We start from the raw sequence: 22,247 nt of genomic DNA on the forward strand, positions 1-22,247 counted from the left end.
AATCAAGTTTACTGCAATACTAATAGGTTTTTGCAATACTTCAAGTTCAATGATCCATTTTTTAAAATAATTATACAGTTTAATAAAACTGACTGCCTGTTGACCAATGTTTTTGCTGTTTGTGGAATTATATGAAGGGGGAAAAACATAGTGCAAGTCTGCTGTAGAACATCAGGCATTTGTCACCTATAATCCAGGAATGAAGCAGAGCTACATTCTGACGCCTCTTCTTTTAAAATGTTATAATATTAGCTCACAGGCTTAAGCCGTGATGAAACCCAGATTTCAATCCTCCATGTTAAGCAGTAGTTCTGCTCCATTCCACACATGCTGAAGCTATCCTCCAAAGCAGTCTTTGTGTTATACTTTCTGAAAATAATTCTACATTATCATGTCTGAAGATTAATAGCTCCAACACAGGATTGCAAAACTTTTGGCTCCTGGGCCAGATACATGCGCTGGCCATGCCCATGCCTGTTTTAGCAAAGGCGGAAAGGTACTGATATGTCACATGACGCAGTGATGATACGAGTTTGACACCCCTGCTCTAACATAAACCAAATCGATGTCTTAAGAAATTTGGACATAAAACTCCAAGCATTTGATACCTCGGCCCATCAGTAATGGGAGGTCAAAACTAGGCCTCAAAATTTGCAAATGCAGTTTTATATTCTGCCAATCACCATGATGATGGCTATTTTCAGGACAAAGCATCAGTCACTTGCTTTATATATAACACACAGATTTGTTTCATGACTTAACCTGAATCAAGGGTGGGATGAAAGTAAATCTGCTGGAAAGTGTCCCACTATGTACTGAATCCTTGCTAAATCTAGAATCTGGCCTAAATGCAGCAGTGGGACTGCTGGGACTTTGCCACTTGAAATACTGGTTCAAATTGTTTTAGGTAATGCTTTAATCTCCCTACCTTGGAGCAATTTTAGAAGCTTGGGGAAATAGTGGCAGCCTCACACAGTTACAGTGCAATGAGCTTTTAGGCCATTACCAAAAACAAAAGGTTTTTGATTGTTTGGAATGTTTGGAATGTTTATTATAATTTATAGGCCGCCCTTTTCCCTGAGGGGACTCAGGGCGGCTTACAAAACACGGGAAAGGGGGTACAAAGACAAAAGACATAAGACAATACATAATATTAAAAATAGAGCACAACATTCATTCATCATTCGGGAGGGGACAAACTAAGATTTTTCATCCCCAGGCCTGACGGGATAGCCAGATCTTAAGGGCCGTGCGGAAGGCCTGGGCGGTGGTGAGGGTGCGAATCTCCACGGGGAGATTGTTCCATAGCGTCGGAGCTGCAACTGAGAAGGCTCTCCTCCGCGTAGTCGCCAGTCGGCACTGACTGGCGGATGGGATTCGGAGGAGGCCTACCCTGTGCGATCTGATGGGACGCAGGGAGGTAATTGGCAGAAGGCGGTCTCTCAAATAGCCAGATCCACTACCATGGAGCGCTTTGTGAGTGGTAAGTAGGACCTTGAAGTGCACCCGGAGATCAACAGGTAGCCAGCGCAGCTCACGGAGGATCGGTGTTATATGGGCGAACCGTGGTGCGCCCACAATCACTCGCGCGGCCGCATTCTGGACTAGCTGAAGTCTCCGGGTGCTCTTCAAGGGCAGCCCCATGTAGAGCACGTTGCAGTATTCCAGCCTAGAGGTCACAAGGGCTCGAGTGACTGTTGTGAGAGCCTCCCGGTTCAGGTAGGGCCGCAACTGGCGCATCAGGCGAACCTGAGCAAATGCCCCCCTGGTCACAGCTGACAAATGATGGTCGAAACTCAGCTGTGGGTCCAGGAGGACTCCCAAGTTGCGGACCCTGTCTGAGGGGTATAAATTTTGTCCCCCCAGCCTGATTGATGGAACATTAACCAAATTTTTGGGAGGAAAACACAACAGCCACTCGGTCTTTTCCGGGTTGAGCACCAGTTTGTTAGCTCTCATCCAGTCTTTAACAGCCTCAAGGCCCCGGTTCATCACTTCCACCGCTTCATTGAGTTGGCACGGGGCGGACAGATACAACTGTGTATCGTCCGCATATTGGTGGTATTTTATCCCGTGCCTCCGAATGATCTCGCCCAGCGGTTTCATGTATATGTTAAATAGTAGGGGGGATAAGACCGAACCCTGCGGCACCCCACAAGTAAGGGGCCTCGGGGACGATCTCTGCCCCCCCACCAACACCGACTGCGACCTGTCCGAGAGGTAGGAGGAGAACCACTGCAGAACAGTGCCTCCCACTCCCACCTCCCGCAGTCGTCGCAGAAGGATACCATGGTCGATGGTATCGAAAGCCGCTGAGAGGTCAAGGAGAACCAGGATGGATGCATGGCCTCCATCTCTGGCTCTCCAGAGATCATCGGTCAATGCGACCAAAGCGGTTTCTGTGCTGTAACCGGGCCTGAAGCCAGACTGGAAGGGGTCAAGATAGTTAGCTTCCTCCAAGGTACGCTGAAGCTGGAAGGCCACCACCTTCTCAACAACCTTCCCCACAAAGGGGAGGTTGGAGACTGGACGGTAGTTGTTAAGAATTGCTGGATCCAAGGACGGTTTCTTCAGGAGGGGTCTCACCACCGCCGCCTTCAGCGCGGTGGGGAGGTGTCCCTCCCGAAGAGAGGTGGTAACAACCGCCTGGATCCAGCCTCGTGTCACCTCACTGCTGTTGGCAACCAGCCAGGAGGGACACGGGTCCAGTATACAGGTGGAGGCACTCACAGCTCGCATAGCCTTGTCCACATCCCCGGAGGCAACATCCTGAAACTCAACCCAGAGATGGTCTGCCAGATTGTACTATTCAGAACAATCTAAGTAATGCCCTAGAGACAAATACCACAGACCTGTGGGGGGCTGTTTTTCCACACTAAGCATTTAGCAAAAATTATTTGCTAATCTTTTAGGAGAACATTTATTTGGACCTATTTTCATGTTTTGCTATCCTCATTTGTAAAAAAGTAGATTTAATAACATTCCTGCTTGAAAGAGAATCCACCCCGTTGCAGGAGTCTTTTTAATATGATTTTGTGTTCACTTACTCAGCATGACAGGTTCATCCAACAACATTTTTCCTCACCCTCTATCCCTTTCACTATATCACTAACTACTCTTAGCTGAGTTGTATCTCTGGATATTTGTAGATGGATTGTGAAATTTATTTCCTTTGCTATTGCTACTAGATGCTCAATTGTCCAGCCCTTTTGAGTTCTTCATTTAAACCAGTGGTTCTCAACATGTGGGTCGGGACCCCTTTGGGGGTTGAACGACCCTTTCACCTAAGACCATTGGAAAACACATATTTTCGATGGTCTTAAGAACCGAGACACCAATTTTATGGTTGGGGGTCACCACAACATGAGAAACTGTATTAAAGGGTCGCGGCATTGGGAAGGTTGAGAACCACTGATTTAAACAGTCTTAGTATTTATGACCAGCTTTATTTAATCATCAATAAATTAAAGTAAAAACATTAAAAAAAACTTATGAATATATTTATGTTGTTTCAAAATTAGAAACAATTCAGAGAAAATTCTGGGAAGAATATTTTAGGATGGAACAATATATTGCAAGGATGCTGCATAAGAGAAACCTAAATGTCTTTTTGTTCACCTTATCAGGTACACCAGACAGAAAAACATGGCTGGATAAGCTAATTCCTCTTTATTATAAAACTACATGAACAGAATCTTGCAAGTCTGAAAGTACAATTCTCCCACTATCATCTTTACAGCTTAATAATTCAGGGATGGTATATCCAGAGCCTCTTGCTCTTCCCACTATGCAGCTGCAACATACTTCCTCTTATCTGACCATTCCCAAGGCAGTATATATCCCAAGGTCATTCCCATATACCATTACGTTTTTGGATTCTATTCCTTTATAGGCTGGTAAAATATACCATTCAGTCACATGCCATACATCACACTTGAATACTGTAAATATTATGAAAAGACCTTGTTCATGACTCTTTTAACATCCTGTAACATTAAAAAGTATTATAAATTTAATTTAAAGTGATACTTCACCCTACATTTACGAATTTAAATTTCATCAATATCTGTGGGTATTAAACATACTTTGCATTATCTCTGGTCTTGCCAGTAATTACCTATATTTTTTATACTCGTACATGGATTCACATATTAAAGGGAGCATTGTATAATTAAAATTTAAATATCAAAAGATAATTGAACCAGGAAAATTCTGTAGTTGGGTTATAGTATCCATAAAATTGTCAGTATCAGAGACCAGTGTCAAACATCCCTTGATTAATTTCCACTAATGCAGTGTTCATTAATTGAACTAATCTATTAAATAATTTGCTGACTTTTATCAGTATTTTTAGCACTGTTGTACATTGTACTTTAGTGATGTTATGCAATATCTCATATTTCTAGTTTATTACACAGACAAACTAAGTAAAATAAATATACATTAGTATGATATGTGCAATATTTGTTATGTTTTATACATATCAGCCTGTATACAGATCATATACTGTATCAGCTTGGTTCTGCTGCTGATTTTATGTAAATAAGTAATGCGCTAGCTTTCTCAACTATGACAGAAATTGATGTTCTAGGCACCTTAGATGTTTGATCCATTGTCATGATGTAAATATTTTTTTTATTATTTTAAAATTAAATGTGCGCTTTGTAGTTATAGACTTTAAACTAATTTGCAGCATTGGCATGTGTATTTACATGCATTTCATCTAAAAAAACCAACATTTGACAGGTAAGGGAATTAAAAAAAAGAATAAAATAAAGCAAAGAATGCATAAAGCTAGCAAACATAGAATATACCGCCCACATCTCTCCCCCTCCCCACAAAACGGTACTTAACTGTTATTAACATTCACCTCTAATACCACTTCATTGAGTTTTGTTAGTTATAGGTTTACTCTGTTTTACTTCTTGGGTCCTACATTGTGTAAAGTTATAATAGAGCATATAATGTTGAAAGAATACTGTAAATTATTGTAGATTTTATGGCTGCAGATATTTTGGAGTGGTTGCAATCTTAGAATTAATCAAAATAAACATTTAACTAATATATTTCATGATATATCACGTTTGTACTCAGCCCTCAACATCTATACTCAAGCTCCCAGAAAGTAATTTTTCATTTGTTCAAAGATGACTACTATAACATGATACTTCAAAATAGCTAGATCATACATCTGCAGTACAATGTGTGTACATTATTAATAATCTCTCTGAATCTCAATTGATGACTACATATATGTGGTTACTTAATTATACGTTCCATTTATCATTTAATAGTTAAACAAATATTTATATGTTTAATTTTATCACACAGTTGCTTATATCTACTTCATGTGTCATGCACAGGCAATGGTATAGGTTTTTAGAAGCATTTTATCTGTAGTTTGATGTGAATACAAATGGATTTGCCAAGGCATTTGTTTAAAGAACAATCTATATTTTAGGCATCCTTTTAAAGTAAATAGTTGAAGCAATAAAAATAAAATGGTTGATTCTATTATATAGCAATCTTTCCTAGTAATCAAATTAATGTTACTACAATTAATTTAGTGCAATTGACTATTCTTTAATTATATGGTTACTTACCATGTTACTCCTCCTGCTGAAGTAATAGACAGTTTCCAATGTTTATGTAGGGGCATCTGCATTTGTAATAGGCAGTACTTGTGCAATAATTAAACTCTCAGGCTGTAATGTTAATATCAAATCCAAAGAGGGATTCTGGTAGGTGTCCTGGACCACTTATTAGAAATTCTTTTTTATTCCTTGTTCCCACTGAATAGCAATAATGTGAAAAAATAAGTGCACTCCATTGATTTTTAAAAAACTTTTTCAGCATATTCCAACATACAGATGTTTGTTCTTTAGTCCAAAAATATTGTTAGATTAAAAAGCACATGACAAAACAAATATCATTCCACTTGTTACATTTTGTAGTCCATTGTGGTGGTGGTGGTATTAGCATATGGTGGTGTTAGAACATGCTTTCATGCTTCCCAGAGTGCGCCACAGGAAGGCTAGCTGGCTTTACACTAGAAAGTAAGACAAGCGTCTCTTCCTGCAGTATCATCTAAGGCCCCTTCCTTTCACAAGAGCCCCCTTGTAAGCGGGTGTCACAAGTGACAAGGTTCCAAACCAACAGGAATCTGACTTACTGCATGGAGTACCTACTTATCTAATCACTCAGAACATGATTTTGAACTGTTAGGTGGACAGAAACTGAGGCGAGTGACAGGAATTCACACCCGCCACACAATGCCAGGACTCAGATCACTGGAACAGATATCATCTCCAGCATCGTTAAGTCACTGAGGCACCATACCTCAGTCCATGGTGTAATTTAAATAAACAAAATGTAGAAAAAGTAGATATGCACTTAATTTCTAGAGAAAATACCTAAAGTAAGAATCAGATGAGCTAGATCAGATGCATGAGATAAAGTCTTCATTAGAGAGGATTTGGAAGGAACCTGCCTTATTTAAACCTCAAACATTTAGTTTAATTTTTGTTGTTATTAAAGTGTGCAATATCACCAGATTGAAAGAGTCATCTGAGGGTTTGAGAAAGGAGGTTAGTGATTCCTATGGGAAGAAATTTAAAATGATCTCCAAACAATTGGACATCAGTCATCCCACTGGCCAGCTACAGTACAATCATCTAACAAGTAAAGATTTCAAATACCTGCCAATTTGCTAGAATTGAATAAATTTGCCCTATCTCAGCAAATTTAGTCTGAGAGTAGAACACAAGATATGAAAGAAGTCTCTAAAAACCCCAGAATTTCATCACATGACCCACAGGTGGTGGTTGCCAAGATTGATGTCCCAAGAGCATGAGTATACTGTTAGTCTACTGCACAAATTAGATCTACATGGAAGTCATCCCAGTAGAAGAACGTTGTTGTCCAGAAAGAACTTCAGGGCAAGGCTAAAGTTTCCTCATGAACATCTAGGCAAAGTCCAGCACTTCTGGAACATGTGCTTTGGAGAGACGAGGAAAAGATAGATTTATTTGTCAATAATTTGAATAAGCATAAATTTGTCACTAGAAATGCTTGGCAAAAACCAGAAACAGCATTTTACCAGAAGAACCTGATACCAAAGGTAAAGCATAGTGTTGGAAATATTATAGTTCAGACTGCTTTGTTGCATAAAGGCGTTGATTCTTCATTGTATCAGAGAGTGCTTGAGGATAATGTGAGATCATCAGTCAGAAGATTGAAGTTCAACGCAAAGCGAACTTTAACATGACAGTGACCCTAAATATTTCAGTAAATCTACCAAGGAATAGCCGGGGGGGAGGGGAGAGAAGAGAAATACAAGTTCTGCAATGGCCAAGTCAGAACCCCAATATAAATCCCATGTAGATGCTGTGGACTGAACGCTGTGCATTAAAGAAACCCCTCAAAAACACACACACCCCTTACACAGTTGAAATTTTTATTCATGGGGTGATGGTGGTAGTAGAAACCTTTTCCAGCTTATGTCAGAGACTGGTATATACTTAGAAGAAATGTCCGCTTGAGATTGTTTCTGCCAAAGAGCCAGATATTAAAAGCCAAGGGATGCACTTACTTTTGGCAGAAGGAAACAGTATATTTGTTAAAGTTTGGTTCAATAAGTGGTTTTTATTTTTCATAGTTTTTTTGTTCAATTTTTTAATATATATTGTTTGAATGAAGATAACATGTCAAAAAAACATGGTGTATGCTTACTTTTTTTACACAATTGGTTAGAATTTTTCAATCATCTACATAAGATCAACAGAATCTAGTGATAACATTTGGGTTCTTTTTACTTATTTATTTATTTGATGTTGATAAACATTTAGGATCAATAATATGGCTTCACTAGTGAGTCTGTTACCTGATAAATAGGTGCTTGAGAAAATTATGTACATAAGAAAAAGTTGCACAAGTTTTAAACACACCAACATTAAGACTGCAGTTGTATTCAGAAAGAAAGATTTGTATGTCAGATTGATACTCTACAGCTATAGAATTCTGGAAGCCCTAAGATACAGAAGGCATTATATGTGTATTTCACAAGGCATTCTTCTGGTTTTGTTTTGTAGCCTAACAGCAGTGGTCAAGTAGTAGGGAAAATGCCTGGCCATTTTACTCCAGTTTTGGCACCCTCTCCCCATCACAGTACGATGAGACCTGTGACCTTGACTATGACAGACACTAAGCCCATCACTACATCCACTGAAGGTGAGGCATCTTCACCTACAGAAACCAGTAAGTATTTTGCCTAGGGAAAATCAATGTCCATCAAAGGATCAAAATACTTTCCAATTCAGGCCAGAAAAGGCACCTTTTCCTCCTATTTGACCAAGCAGACACTCACAATTAATAATATAATATCACGATAGTTTTACAGTTAGTCCTCAACTTAACAACCACAATTGAGACCAAAATTTCCATTGCTAAGCAAGACGGTTGTTAAGTGAGTTGTGCTCAATTTTTGCCACTTGTTAAGTGAACCACTGCCCTTGTTAAGTAAAGCTCATAGTCGTTAAGTGAACCTGGCTCCCTTACAATTGACTTTCTTTGTTGGAAGCCAGTTGGGAAAATTGCAAGTGTCAATCACATGACACTGGGACACTGCAATTGTAAATACATGTTGGTTGCCAAGCACCCAGATTTTGATCATGTGACCACTGAGATGCTGTAACAGGTATAAATCCAAGAACCAGTTGCAAGTCAGTTTTTTTAGTGCTGTTCTACCTTTGAATAGTTATTAAACAAATGATTGTAAGTTGAGGACTACCTGTATTCTACAGTTATTAAAAGTCAAATTACTCTGCAACCTTTCTGATAGAGCAGCCACAGTAAAGACGATAACTAATTTGACCAACAACTGCCAATGGAAAATTAAAACACATTCAGTTTTTAAATTTAAGATAGACATTCTGAAAACCAGAAGCACAATCAAGATTTATAGCTGCAAAATTGTTGACATCTGAAATCCAGAGAAAGGAAGAGATCCAGCTGTTTGCTCCTAAGAGAGCTTTCTTGAAAGCAGATATTGTTCCACAACATTAGACCCAATTATCATAAGCATTTTTATTCATTAGAATAATGAGAATCCTTTGGAATATCTATATTTGAAGAAATTTAAAAACCTCTGCCTAGCACTCATTCATTTACTGTTTTCAAAACTGTGCCCTTATCCTATAGTCTTCAATGGAATTGCAGTTTTAGATCAATACTCTAAACTTGTTTGAATCAAATTCCAACATTAATCATTTCAACAAAATGCAACATTACAGTAGTCATATTAAGTCTACTGGAAAAAAAACTTATATATTGTGTAATTCATCCATTTGCTATAATCGCTTACCATATCCTATTCAATGGACAGTGTCAAGCATAATGGTCACTAGTGATATGAGGATAGTGGCACAAAATTTTCACACTGAATAATATATACATTCATTTATTTTCTTACTCATTGCTTCCACTTGATTTTGCCACCACTTGGAAATACAGCTTACTATTTTCATAAAATGGTTCAAGTAATCCTTGAATTAACCTTTATATTAGTTGAGATGTATTTTTGTAATTATAGAACAAACATTAATTTATTGACTATAATTCATTTAGTAAGTACTTACAATCAGTGTTAATGTCAGATGATTTGATAGGGCATGCATAAGCATTTAAATAAAAAATATTTAAAAGACAGATGGGAAACATGGTCCCCCCCAATGTGGCTGAAACAACTCCCAGCAACTATAGCTATTATGTCATAAGAGATGCAGGGCGTGACATCAAAGTCCATAGATTAACATCCCTTCTTGTTAAACCAGTAGGAAAATGATACCAATTGAACTAAGTCTGAAATGTACTCATAGCAATAACACTTAGACTTATATACCGCTTTACAGTGCTTTACAGCCCCCTCTAAGCAGTTTACAGAGTCAGCATATTGCTCCCAACAATCTGGGTCCTCATTTTACCGACCTCAGAAGGATGGAAGGCTGAGTCAACCTTGAGCCTAGTGAGATTTTAACTGCCAAATGCAGTCAGTCAGCAGAAGTATCCTGCAGTACTGCACTCTAGCCACTGTGCCACCATGACTCGTTGTAGATAATGAAATGGAAAGTTAAAATGAGAACAGAAAATATTCCTGTGTGGGTTGGGAAAGTGAAACAGTTTCTATTCCACTAAGAAAATGGTAGAGGAGTTGAATTTTTCCTTACCCAACTTCTTAAAACAGCAAAAATCCTGTATGGGAGAAAAGCTGTTTTCTAGCAAAGATCCCAGATTCTTCTGCCAGCAATAGATTTTAAGCCTGTGGATTTTTTTTAAATTTAACTTTGACATACAGTGCATCCAGGTTCCTGGCAGAGGCTCACTCTTGGTTGATAGTAACCACTATAACCACTGTTTGAGAGAGTTAGATTGGTTCTGCTATGATTAATCTAACATTAGTATAATGTAATTAATGAGGTAATAGTTTCAAAATGATTTATCTTATAATTTTTAATTTTTTAAACACATACTTATCAACAGCAGCAAAGAAGTTTTTAATGATCCAAAGTACCACATCTGTCAGAAGTGAATGGGAATGTGGTTCAGAATGTGGTGTAGAGTTTTCATTAAATCTCACCCGTGTTCCATCTCAACAGAGCACTCAGGAACCATTATTCAAATAATATGTTAAATAGTGTTAAGGACACATAGGGAGCATTAAACATTGTAATAGTATTTTTTGAGGACTCATTATAGGTCTTCAAGAGAAGAAAGATTACAATAGCAAAATATACTTAAATAAATTTTACTTCTGCATGAAGATTTCATTTTTTCACTAATGTGTATGTTTTTAATGTAGTAAGAAAAATGGCACAGATGACATCTAAAATTGATTATAGTTTATATTTTTTATTTTATTAAAGAGTTTCACTGTGTATCAAGATATACCTTTACTGAGGAATATACTCAGTTTTAATTCTATTAAATCAGTGCTTATGATAAGATCTGAGGCACAAAAAGGCAACCAACACTTATTTATCTGTAATTATATATTTTGGCGAAGTATTACATGTCAGTGTTGATTTTCTTAAACATTTTATTTAAAAAAAGTATTGAAATGATTCTTCCCATTAAATTAAGAACATTCACATTCCCCATTATAGATACATCATTTATTGTAGCTCTTCAGTGGATTTTTAATAGTAATTCTTTTAAGAAACCATATATGTATTCTTTGCAAAATGTGAGTCTGCATTTTTGAAATTAATCCACCTTTTATATACTCACCTTTCATTCTTTAATGATTTGGTTATTGCAGTCAAATCATTATAAAATTATGGATACTATGTCTCAGATTTAGGAAGTAGAGCAAAACCATCAATTTCAGTCGATAGACTATCGTTAGTTCTCATCTTATGATGACAGTTGGGACCAGCAAAGGAGTTGTTAAGTGAGTCATGCTGGATTTTATGACCTTTTTTGCCAATTATTGACTATTAAGCAAGTCGCTGCAGTTGTTAAGTGAATCATGCCTTCAATATGTGAATCCAACTTCTGCCCTTGACTTTGCTTGTTAGAAGCCAGTTGGGAAAATCACACATAGTAATCACATAAACACTGGGACCTTGCTGCCATCATAAATACATGCTGGTTGCTGGGAGTCTGAATTTAATTTTGTAGCCATTGGGATGTTGCAACAGACTGATCATAAATCACTTTTTAAAATGCTGTAATTTTAAATAGTCACTAAATGAACAGTTGTAAGTTGAGGACTACCTGTAACCCTGAGCAATCAACAGTTAGTGACTTTCATTGGAAATTTACTTATTCTTGATTCAAAAAGTAACCTTCTATTTTTCACGCAGAAGAAAATGTTAGGACTCTGAACCTCCTAGGCCAGGGGTGTCAAACTGGCAGCCTGCAGGCTGGATGCATCATGCACAGGCCACATTCACCCTGGATCCGCAAAGGCAAAAAAGTCACAATATGTCACATGACATGATCAAGTATGACATCCATGTCCTAGGCTGAATATCAATTCTTACGTTGTCTTTTCTTCACAAGTACTTAATTTTGAATATGGAGCATAATAATATAGTTTCTACCAGTTATTTAAAATAATTAGCTCTCCCTGGAAAAACCATTAATGCCACATAAAAACGACTCTTAAATCAACATTGGCATTTTGTATATGAATAGTATTAGAAGCAATGTACCTTACATTCATACATACACAAAGGTTTAAGGATTATTTTTATCTTGCTTGTGCCTCCACTGGTAGAATTCTAATATAAAGTGGTAAAAGATGAGAATCAGATTTAATTAACTTCTCTTCAATGAACTGGAAAAAAATTAAATGATTTAAAAACTTTATTATTGATAATGTAGTTCTATTTCCATGCAGATTCCATTGAAGTCAATAGGCAGGCTTGAATTATGCACTTAACCAGATTCATGCTTCATAATTCTGAGTCTCTCATATTTGAATAATATGAGGTAGGTTTCTGTCTTTATCAATATGTTTTGTTCTTCCTTAATCAGCCTATACAGCTTCAGGTACCTCCCAAGCCAATCGATATGTGGGACTAAGTCCAAGAGACCCTTCCTTCCTACACCAGCAACAGGTGGGCAAGTTTCACATAGGTATTAACAATGAAAAATACAAATATTTGCAACAGGTTCCTTCTTATTTGCTATCACTAAACTTTAGAATCCCAAGGGATTCAGTAGCTTTATGAAGCCTGTAATATAGGAAACCTCCTGTGTTTACCTGATAAACCTTTTATCTTCTAAAAATAACAGAAAAGATTTCTGGTCAGATGCAAGGAAAATTGATTCACTATATAGTTTTTTAGCATTTCAGTTTTAAACATTTAAATTTTCTGCATTAGCATCAAGTAATTCCAAAAGAAAAATGATGTAATCAGATAACATTGCAGAACGTCCTGATTCCTAGATTTATGAGGGTTAAAGGGCTTTGTTGATAGCTTGTGATGGAAGATCTTTTTCTTCTTACCTAGGTTCTAATAAAAGTTACATTTCTAATAGGATTTTATACATTACACCTCATTAATACTGAGCATCTACTACAAAAATATTTTTTCCCAAACTGAAAGTATAGTTTTTGGGTAGTGAGAGATTAATAAGGGACACACAAGAATTTATTTATTTATTCTGTGTATTTGGCCACCTATCTAACAGAAGCAATTCTGGGCAACGTATAGTACATTACATACAATAAAATTGAATTCTAGTTGTCCAAAAATAATGTATGGTTCATGATAATGAATACAGTTTGAGTCATTGTAGTTTGGTGGGCATTTGTTCATGTGAACCTTTCTTGTGATATAGTCGGGTACTGTACTGATGAATCTGGAAATATTTTTGTCCTCCATGCCCAAAGTATGGTATTTTGTACTTCTTGTTCAGTTGCTAAGATGTGTCTATTTCTTTGCGACTCAATGGCCACAGCACAAAATCAGCAAAATCCATAAATTTGATAGACTAGGATAAAATACTTTGGATTTTATATCACATCAGCCTCTCTAGTATGTTCAGCATTAAGGGATTATGAAAGTGGTTGTCTAAAACATCTGAAAGGCACTTGTCCCTATATTAAATCACACTATCTTGAAAGTGCTTGGATATAGCAAGTGTTGGTGTTTTATTTTGTTTTGTTTATTCGTGAAAGCATCAAAGAAAGTTACTAAAATATTAAATATGTATTAGCTATTTAAATCAGTTCATTTCTTATATGATACATACGTTTTGATAAAGATCACATTTATATCAAGAAATATAAATGAAACTGAAATAGGAATAGTTCCTAATTACATAAGTAGATACAAGACATTTAAAATTGCAAGTGATGTTTAATTAGGAACTATAGTGTCCTGGACTTGTTTCCATCGGCAGAGCTGTAGTAATACCATTGCTTGCTATTATGGATTTTTAAAATTTATCCTGTCCTGCCTTTATTATTAGTAGTAGTAGTTACGATATTCAAAATGAAGTTCGTTCCAGATATGCAATATTTTAAAAATAATAAAACCATTTATTTCTAAATTGGTTGACTATTCTTACTCTGACACTGTAGTCAGGCAGTTGAGTTTTGCACAGTGATTTCCATATAACTGAAATAATATGTGGTGTGTATCAGAGGTGGGTTGCACCTGGTTCGGCCTGTGCATAGAACAATTTATATTGAACAGTGCATGCGCACGTTCTTGTTAAAACAGTTCCAAAACGCAGAACAAACAAACAAAACAGTTTCCAGTTATGGCATTAATAGTTTCTTACCTTTAACTGTAGGTTTATAAAAGATTGGCATGTTCAGAGTCAGAATGCTATTTAATTCTGCATGCTAAAGATACCACTGCCCTACAACAAGTTGATCCTTGCTATTAACAGAATTCAGGAATATAGAATTTGAAGTAATTCTTAGAAATTTAAGTAGGGAACACCTTGAATTCCCTAAGTAGGTCTACTTGAACTAGAAGCAGTGCAGTACAGAAAATAAGCTTGTAGTGCAAATTAAAACTAAGTTTAAGTTCTAGGCCTAGTTAAAACAAAATCCTTTACTTTCCCTCTTTTTGCATGCATCTGATTCCTTAAAAACTTTAGGAAATGACGATGCAATATAACTTTATTTATTTATTTGGAAAGATTCCCAGGGAGAAATTGTCTAAATTACTTGGATAGAGTAACGATTATGCTTTTGTAAGATATAAATAAGATTGATTTATTATGTCTTTTCATTACTTTACAACAATTTAAAAGAGACCACTCTTCCTGTGGCAGATCCTAAATGCATTTAGGTTAAAATAGACCATGATGAATGGAAGGAAAAATCAAAAGTTACGTGAAATAAAGGCAATCAATCATTTTATATTACTTGAGAGAAAATCTAAATTAGAAAGCCAATGGTTTCAGTTCCAGAGAAGTGTTTTAAACATCTACAATTCCTTTTAATATACTCAACCTTTAGGAATAAATATTCTTATAGGTACATACACAGCTTCACAAAATTGAGGTTTGTAGAGATTTATTCTTTTCATTTATGAGAGGTTTAATCTAGAGTGCTATTATTTGTTGTTGTTAAAGAAGCCAAAATATAGACTAATAATGACCATAAATTTAAGCAGCTTATATTGTTTGTGATTTTTCTTATAAATAGTCTATTTATAAATAATATAAATAACAATTTAGTAGAAATTCCAGTAAAACGATTTATTACAGAGAGTTGCTGGAATGTTTGGATTTCTCAAAATGATTTAAAAGATTATACTGAGAACCAGCATCAGCAATGCATTTTAATTTATTAACCAGGTTATTATTTAAAGAATTTAACTTAATATATTGATAATTATAAAGTCAAAAATACTATTAAAATCATAAATCTGAACATTCATTTTTCTATGGTTTTAGCTCTTACAATTGTTAAATTTAACTTTGTTTAACAAATAGTGATAAAACAAATAGTGATATAAACATTGATATAGCACTTTCTAGACATTTAAATATTGATTGTTTTATACATATTCCCTACCCAGTATAAAATTGTGGTTCCTTACTCAGTATGAAATTGTGATTATGTTACATCACTTGATGATGTAATATAATCAATGCATTATCATCCTTGGTGTAAAGATTTTTTCACTGAAGCATACCAATATAATTAGGAGAGCTATGGAAGGGATTCCAGATCTGATTTTGTTTTCAAGAGTAACAGAGAAATCCTTTATTTACTCTTACCAACAAGTTTCCCTATGCTCCTTTCATTCAGGAAATGAACTTAAAAAAAACACCTTTAGGATTTATAATAATAGTGAATATCAGATGTTTGAATCTTACAAAAAAGAAACAAATAAGAAAACAACTAAGCCAAAATAAAATAGTAGTTGAAAATTATATTGAAAATATTATCATTTTATATATTTGTTTTATCTAATCATTCCAAAATTTATGCACCTTTAATATCTTTGCACTGCTTAACTTTAAATGGAATTTATTGCTACACGAAAATAGATATTCCTAGCATTATTTTCTGACATATTTTTGGTCTTTCCCAGGTATTAAAATATATTATAAAATAGAGAATTACTAATAATTACTCTTTATACATATTATATAAGATCTTGAGAATGCCTCAATATAAATTTTCTATTTTTTAATGATTAATTAGAAAAAGAATGAATTCCTGTGGTTAATTTGTTCAGGGCACATAAATGAAACAGAAGAGGTAGTTTCAAGTAAATCTGTTGTCTTAAAATTTCAAGATAATAAGCCTTCTTGCTTTAGGGCAATAAGTAAAAGATCCACAATAAACAAACTTAGATTCAGGAAATGAGCTATCTGACTGCTCATATTGTGTGCCTTATCATAACTGGCAGCTTGATGTAAAATCTGATCACATGACTGTCAAAAGAAGCATGTAAATGAATAAGAGGTCATCTTTTACCTACTCTTGTTGGAAAGGAAACACATTGAAAGGAAATTTCAGTCAAACAATGAGAATATGCAAATGTTTATCGATTTCCTCAAATCAACAAAAAAAAAACACCATGCTCTGGTATAACTAATTAATTTTTAAAACACTCACTTGAAGAATTATCCAGAGAAATGTGGAAGGAAACCAATTCATTTAAATTAGGAATAGTAAATGATATATTTATGTTAATCATTAATTTGTGATTAGACCAAGTATTTTAAAATAGAGAGATAGTACAAGCAAGACCTTTAAAATAGTGCAAAGGATTAATGTATAAAGACAGAAATCAAAACCTGTTGGCTACTTTTGAGTACATAATATTGGGGATTCAATACTGAATATTCTTAGTTAGAACTGCTTTGTATGCAAAGGGGTGGCAGTATAACTCCTGTACTATTATCTAAAAAGTAGATAATAACGTAGGTATTTTCTTTAACAATATTCACAGATATTTTCATGGATCTTAACAAAATGTATCACTTGCACGTTTGAGCGATTTCTGATTTGCAGTTTCCATATTTAGCTTGGTATAATTTCATACTTAGCTTTCTAATGTAATAAAATTATAAAACGTGGCATGAAAGCACAATTGATCGAGAGCTAATTCAATATTAATTTGCAACAACGCATTTCTGTCCCACAAAGGCCATTCAGGGTTGGAGAGAGCATCTTCTGGGGTTAGTTCTCCTATGGGAAACTAACATTTTATAATTGTCCATGCCCAGTTCTTTGTGAAAAGACAATCCTGTTATGGAAGCCATTTTATTATTATTTGTACCACACGTTTCCAAATATTTAGATGCATCTCTAGCCACAAAGTTTGTCTTTTGATTTAAGGAGATGTTTAACAAATCTTCTAGCATCGACTCCCCCCCCCCCCATATTCTCAGTACAGTAGTTCTTAATGATATATCAAAAGGATTCCCCAACTGAGAACATTTTATTCAATGTGGAAGACTTCATGAATAGAGATGTTTTACACATGTATACATGCATGTACACATACAAAAGCCATCCCAGAAAGGAGCAAACCTTTTAAAAGATCTTCCAGGGCATTATTTTAAGTGCTATGTGTAACATGAGGGCATGTACCCTCATGCTTTTCCAAAAGGCAATTGGGCTTTCTTGGTTTTTTTCTTGAAAACATTTCGCTTTCAAGAACAAAAATAAAATGTTTTCCAGGGAAAGAACCAAGATAGTCCAGTTCCCTTTTGGAAAAGCACCTTGGAGACAACCATGAACTAGATGATTGAGAATATCCATAGACATGAAGATATTTAATATAAAAGAGAGGAAAAAAATGGAAACAACAATTTTTGTTTTGTGCATGAATTCCTTTGGGATCTGTTGTTTTGCTCTTCAGCTGATAACATCACAGATATTAACAGAGCAGAAGAGTCAGGTGTATAAAGTGGGCCATATCTGAGAAACCATGTTCAGTTGCAAAAATAAACTTTAGATAGATTTTATGTTAATTAGGTGGTGTCCTAAGACGTAGAAATATGTACTGGATTATCATAAAAAGAAGTAAGGCAGTAAGTGTAATGATACACAGAAATTCGTGGCCAGCTGTATTAGCTGTGGGTTGCTGAAATGGCCTAAAGTTCTTATATCTATTGATCTCCTACATGCTGATTAAAAGTTGGTCCTCCAACTTTTGGATCACCATTTTAAAGACGACAGCATCAATAATGTAGTACAACTACTTGTTGTACTACGCAGGCAGCATATTGCTTGATGTTTGTGTTTATCTGTTTAGTACAATTTTAATTTCTAAACTATGCTACAGTTCATATGAAAGGGTTTGCAAATAACATTTAAATATGTTTTGTGTTTTCAATAAGTTTAAATCAGGTCTTATTGTCTTCTGCAAATGCCAGAAAGTCCAATTCTATTAGCAATATATTGCTGTTTTTATTAAAGACTTTTGAAGATGCTTAAAGAACAACTTTGCCAAAATATTTGTTCAAACAACTTTTTAGAACTCAAAACATCAGGAAACATGGTTTCAGTCTGCTCAGCTGATACAAGCTCCTCAATATTCTGGTTCTAGCTGTACTATCCTTCAACAGGAGAGCAACTATTGTAAGCTTGTTTGTAATTTAGCTCTCATGCTGGATCACAATTAACAAACTATAGTTTGCACACTCCATTCATGCCTCTTTCTGTCATTCGGTGTTTGTTTGTTTGCTTGCTTTTATTTGTTCAATTTCTGTCTTGCCTTTTTGCCTGCAGGACATTCAAGGCAATAAATTCTACAATAGAGTGTTTATAAAAATTAAACACTATGATTATAAACAAAATTAAAATCTATTACATAAAGATAAAGTATTTCATTTTTTTTAAAAAAGGTGATTAATATAAATGGAAAACATACAGCAGAAGTTCAATTTGACAAATTTCCAAGAGGGATAAGTGGCTGCACACATCTTAAATCATGAAATAAATCTTCAGATTTTATTTTTTTATTTTTTTAAACTTAGTTATGGGAAGTGGTATAAAAATGTAGCCAGCATATCTGTCAGCAATAAAACTTACTCTAAAAATACCCCATTTTCTTTGCATAATTTCTGCCATTGTTACTATACTTCAAAAAAAAAATCGACTGAATGATTCCATGTCTATTTAGTTCCTGGGCACTTTGAGATTTCATTTAACAGCAGAAAATATAGAAACATTTAAATAAATTAATAAATAATTATCTGATAGCTAAGAAAACAGTTATTAAAAATCTGTATTTCCTTTTCTGAAGACTCAGCAAGACGAAGCTGAGAAATGCTGCTGAGTCTTCACACTGGGTCAGGACAAGAGGATAGTCTTTAGCTCAGTGCATATGTTTTTTCAGGAAAGGAGTGCAATAAATTGAATTGCTATGAAAGTCACTGCTTAAACTAAAACATTGATCTTTTAGAGCCACTTACATATTGTGGAGAGGGAAAGAAATGGCATTTATATACAATTAATCATAGTCACGTTATTGTATTAAATTCAAGGTGCTCTTTGATGCATGATATGTTAGTTATTTTATAGAGATTAAAATCTCTGTTTTCTTAAAAGTTTAGATAAGGCTTTTTTTATCGGATATAAATATATCACTAGATCTTTAAGGAAAAAAATGCTAACTTCTAGACAATGGCTAAGTAGAGTTACATGGATAGATTTTTTAAAAGAAGTATTCTGGTGATTTGGTGATCTGGGAAACATTTATTTCAGCGTATATGTAATGCATTTCTTCTTGTATTTAAAATCTTTTAAATGCTTTATCTTGAATTAAGAACTAGGTTATTTTACCAGTGCATGTTAAGAGATGCTGTATTGAGTAACCCTAAATTAATCAACCTCTATTACAAACGCCTCTTTCCTTCTTGAACAGTAATATAAGATCTTCGTGTAATTTTGGACCCTTTCCTATAAGTTGCATGTCATCTGTGTATCACCAAATGCATGCTTTCAAAGATACTGATTTTTTTCTCTTTTTTTTCTGGAGATTGAATAATTTTAAGTGCTTTTTATTTTCTTTCTTTTAAAATTGAACATTAATATTTACTTTGTTTCCAGCTAGGTTTATAATATAATTAATTGCTAAATTCCAGTTGTTCTTTTATGCTTTGATTAATAGAAAAGCATATTCATGTAGCATTTTGTATATGTGTACAATTTTATCTTGCATTATAATAATTTACAATTTATTTTTAAAAACTGTTTCTCCCCCCCCCCACTACTACTACTTGGGGATGTAAGGTTTGTACCATATAAAATGCTAGTTTGCATGTATTCATTTAAATACTAAAAACTGTAGTACTGCTCGATCCATATCTGACTGCTAGGTTTCAATTGACAGCTGAGGATATGTGACTGGACCATGAATCAAAACGGCAGGCATTTATACCCCAGTGCCAATGAGGATACATTGGGAATTACTTGGCAAAGGTAAAATTTTAATTATTTCCACACCTAAACTATCTTGGGTTCTTCATTATCTGTATAAGTTGGCCTCCAGGATTAAATTTGTCAAAATTTTAACTGTAAAATAACTAACATCTTTTGAATTACATATTTAAGTCAAATGAACTTTAGAGTTAAGCACTTGGGATGCCAAATACTGATACACTGTCAAGTATAAAACTATGTGAAAAAAGCAATATAGCAAAAATGGATAGGCACTTTGAAGTTTGTAAATGTATATTATGCTTATATTACATTAAGAACGGTTTTAGGAATAAAATACATGACAAGAATTGGTATATGATATTGGGTAATAAAAAGGGATAATACCCAAAGGAACTATTTGAGAAATCACATGGGTAGAATTTATGAATTTAGGAAATGTTCTGTGAGGTAAGATAAAACTGTGTCTTTTACTTTGCTACACTTAGCTCGCCTTTCTTTCAAAAAATTACTTTCAGAGTAAGTAAAGTGAAACTGCTACTTTGAAATAGATTCTGATGGGAAAAATTTAACATGCTAGTTGATATGTGTAATTAAGTAATTCTGAATCTTTACAGAATTGTTTCTGATTCAATTTGATAATGTCATGAAAAAGTATTTCCTATTTCTTTCCCTTTTCCTCAAAATACCATTCCAGATGATTCCCCAAATACAAGAGTAAATCCTTGGAGAGTTTCAGGAGATGTAGTGGAACGGGGATGAAAAGAGTGATTGCAAGTGGAATCTTAGGCACATTCACTCTCTTCACTGCACACACACACACACAACCACACATAGATGCCCACATATATTCAAACCAATGTTCCTTCTCATTTTACACTAAGGGCTGCAAAGTAAAAGTATGAAATCCTTTATCCTGATTCCCTTATCTTCTGTTATAGTCCTAGAAATTATCAATCATATTTTAATGGGCTTTCTAACTTGAATACAGGTAGTCCTCAAACTTAGGACCACAATTGAGCCCAAAATTTGTTGAGTAAGTTGTGCCCCATTTTACAACCTTTCTTGCCACCTTTCTTCTTGTTAAGTGAATTGCTGCTGTTGTTAAGTTAGTAACATGGTTGTTAAGTGAAACTGGCTTCCACATTGACTTTCTAGTGCGAAGATCACAAAAAAGTGATCACATGACTCTGGGATATTGCAACTGTCATAAATACATACCAGTTGCACATGGTTCAAATTTTGATCACATGAATGGGGATACTGCAATGGTCATAAGTGTGAAAAACAATCAAAAGTCACTTTTTCAGTGCTGTTGTAACTTTAAACAGTCACTATACAAACGGTTATGATTTGAAGACTACCTATATATAATTGGTTGTTATTACCAGTTATTTTATTTAAGAATTGATAAATCTGAATAGACTGGATTCTTTGGCTTACCCTACAATGTAAATAGAAAATGATCTCTATAGGTTCATTTTAACCAATATCTTGTCTTGAAATATTTATGTCTCATGCTTAGTTTTGTTCAGAAAGTTTATTTAAGGAAACATATTTTATAGCTACTCTTTGAACTGCCTTAAATGTCCATTAGTTCTCTCCAAAAATTTAACATATTTCTAATTTATATATTTTGTTTGTTACGTTTGGTTCAGATTATGTACATTTTCATCATCACTGTCATAGTTAATCTTTAATCCCCCAAAAACATAGTTTTGGAGAAAAAAATATTAGTTAAATATTCCACGTTCTGTAAATTCTGGTTCTTCAATTTATTGTAACTGATTTTGTGAATACCTTCATGAGAAAGAGTGTAAACTAAACGTATTAAAATGTATTACGACTAGTACATGAACTATTAATAGGATTA

At 34.7% G+C, this 22,247-nt stretch overlaps 1 protein-coding gene across 6 annotated transcripts in view; it reads left to right on the forward strand.

Annotated features, from left to right (window-relative positions):
- Positions 1–22,247, forward strand: part of NFIB (nuclear factor I B) — a 213,192-nt gene that overhangs the window by 170,488 nt on the left and 20,457 nt on the right. For 2 of the 6 annotated variants that reach the window (XM_032214159.1, XM_032214167.1), the window contains 3 exons: positions 8,091–8,256; positions 12,538–12,620; positions 20,328–20,416. The exons of 1 other annotated variant lie outside the window; for it this stretch is intronic. In XM_032214159.1, coding sequence (XP_032070050.1) covers positions 8,091–8,256; positions 12,538–12,620; positions 20,328–20,416 — 338 coding nt within the window. The remainder of the gene's footprint in view (positions 1–8,090; positions 8,257–12,537; positions 12,621–20,327; positions 20,417–22,247) is intronic. 3 more of the 6 variants (XM_032214161.1, XM_032214162.1, XM_032214163.1) reach the window with 3 other exon arrangements.

Source organism: Thamnophis elegans, chromosome 3, assembly GCF_009769535.1.
Source record: "Thamnophis elegans isolate rThaEle1 chromosome 3, rThaEle1.pri, whole genome shotgun sequence".
NCBI lineage: Eukaryota > Metazoa > Chordata > Lepidosauria > Squamata > Colubridae > Thamnophis > Thamnophis elegans.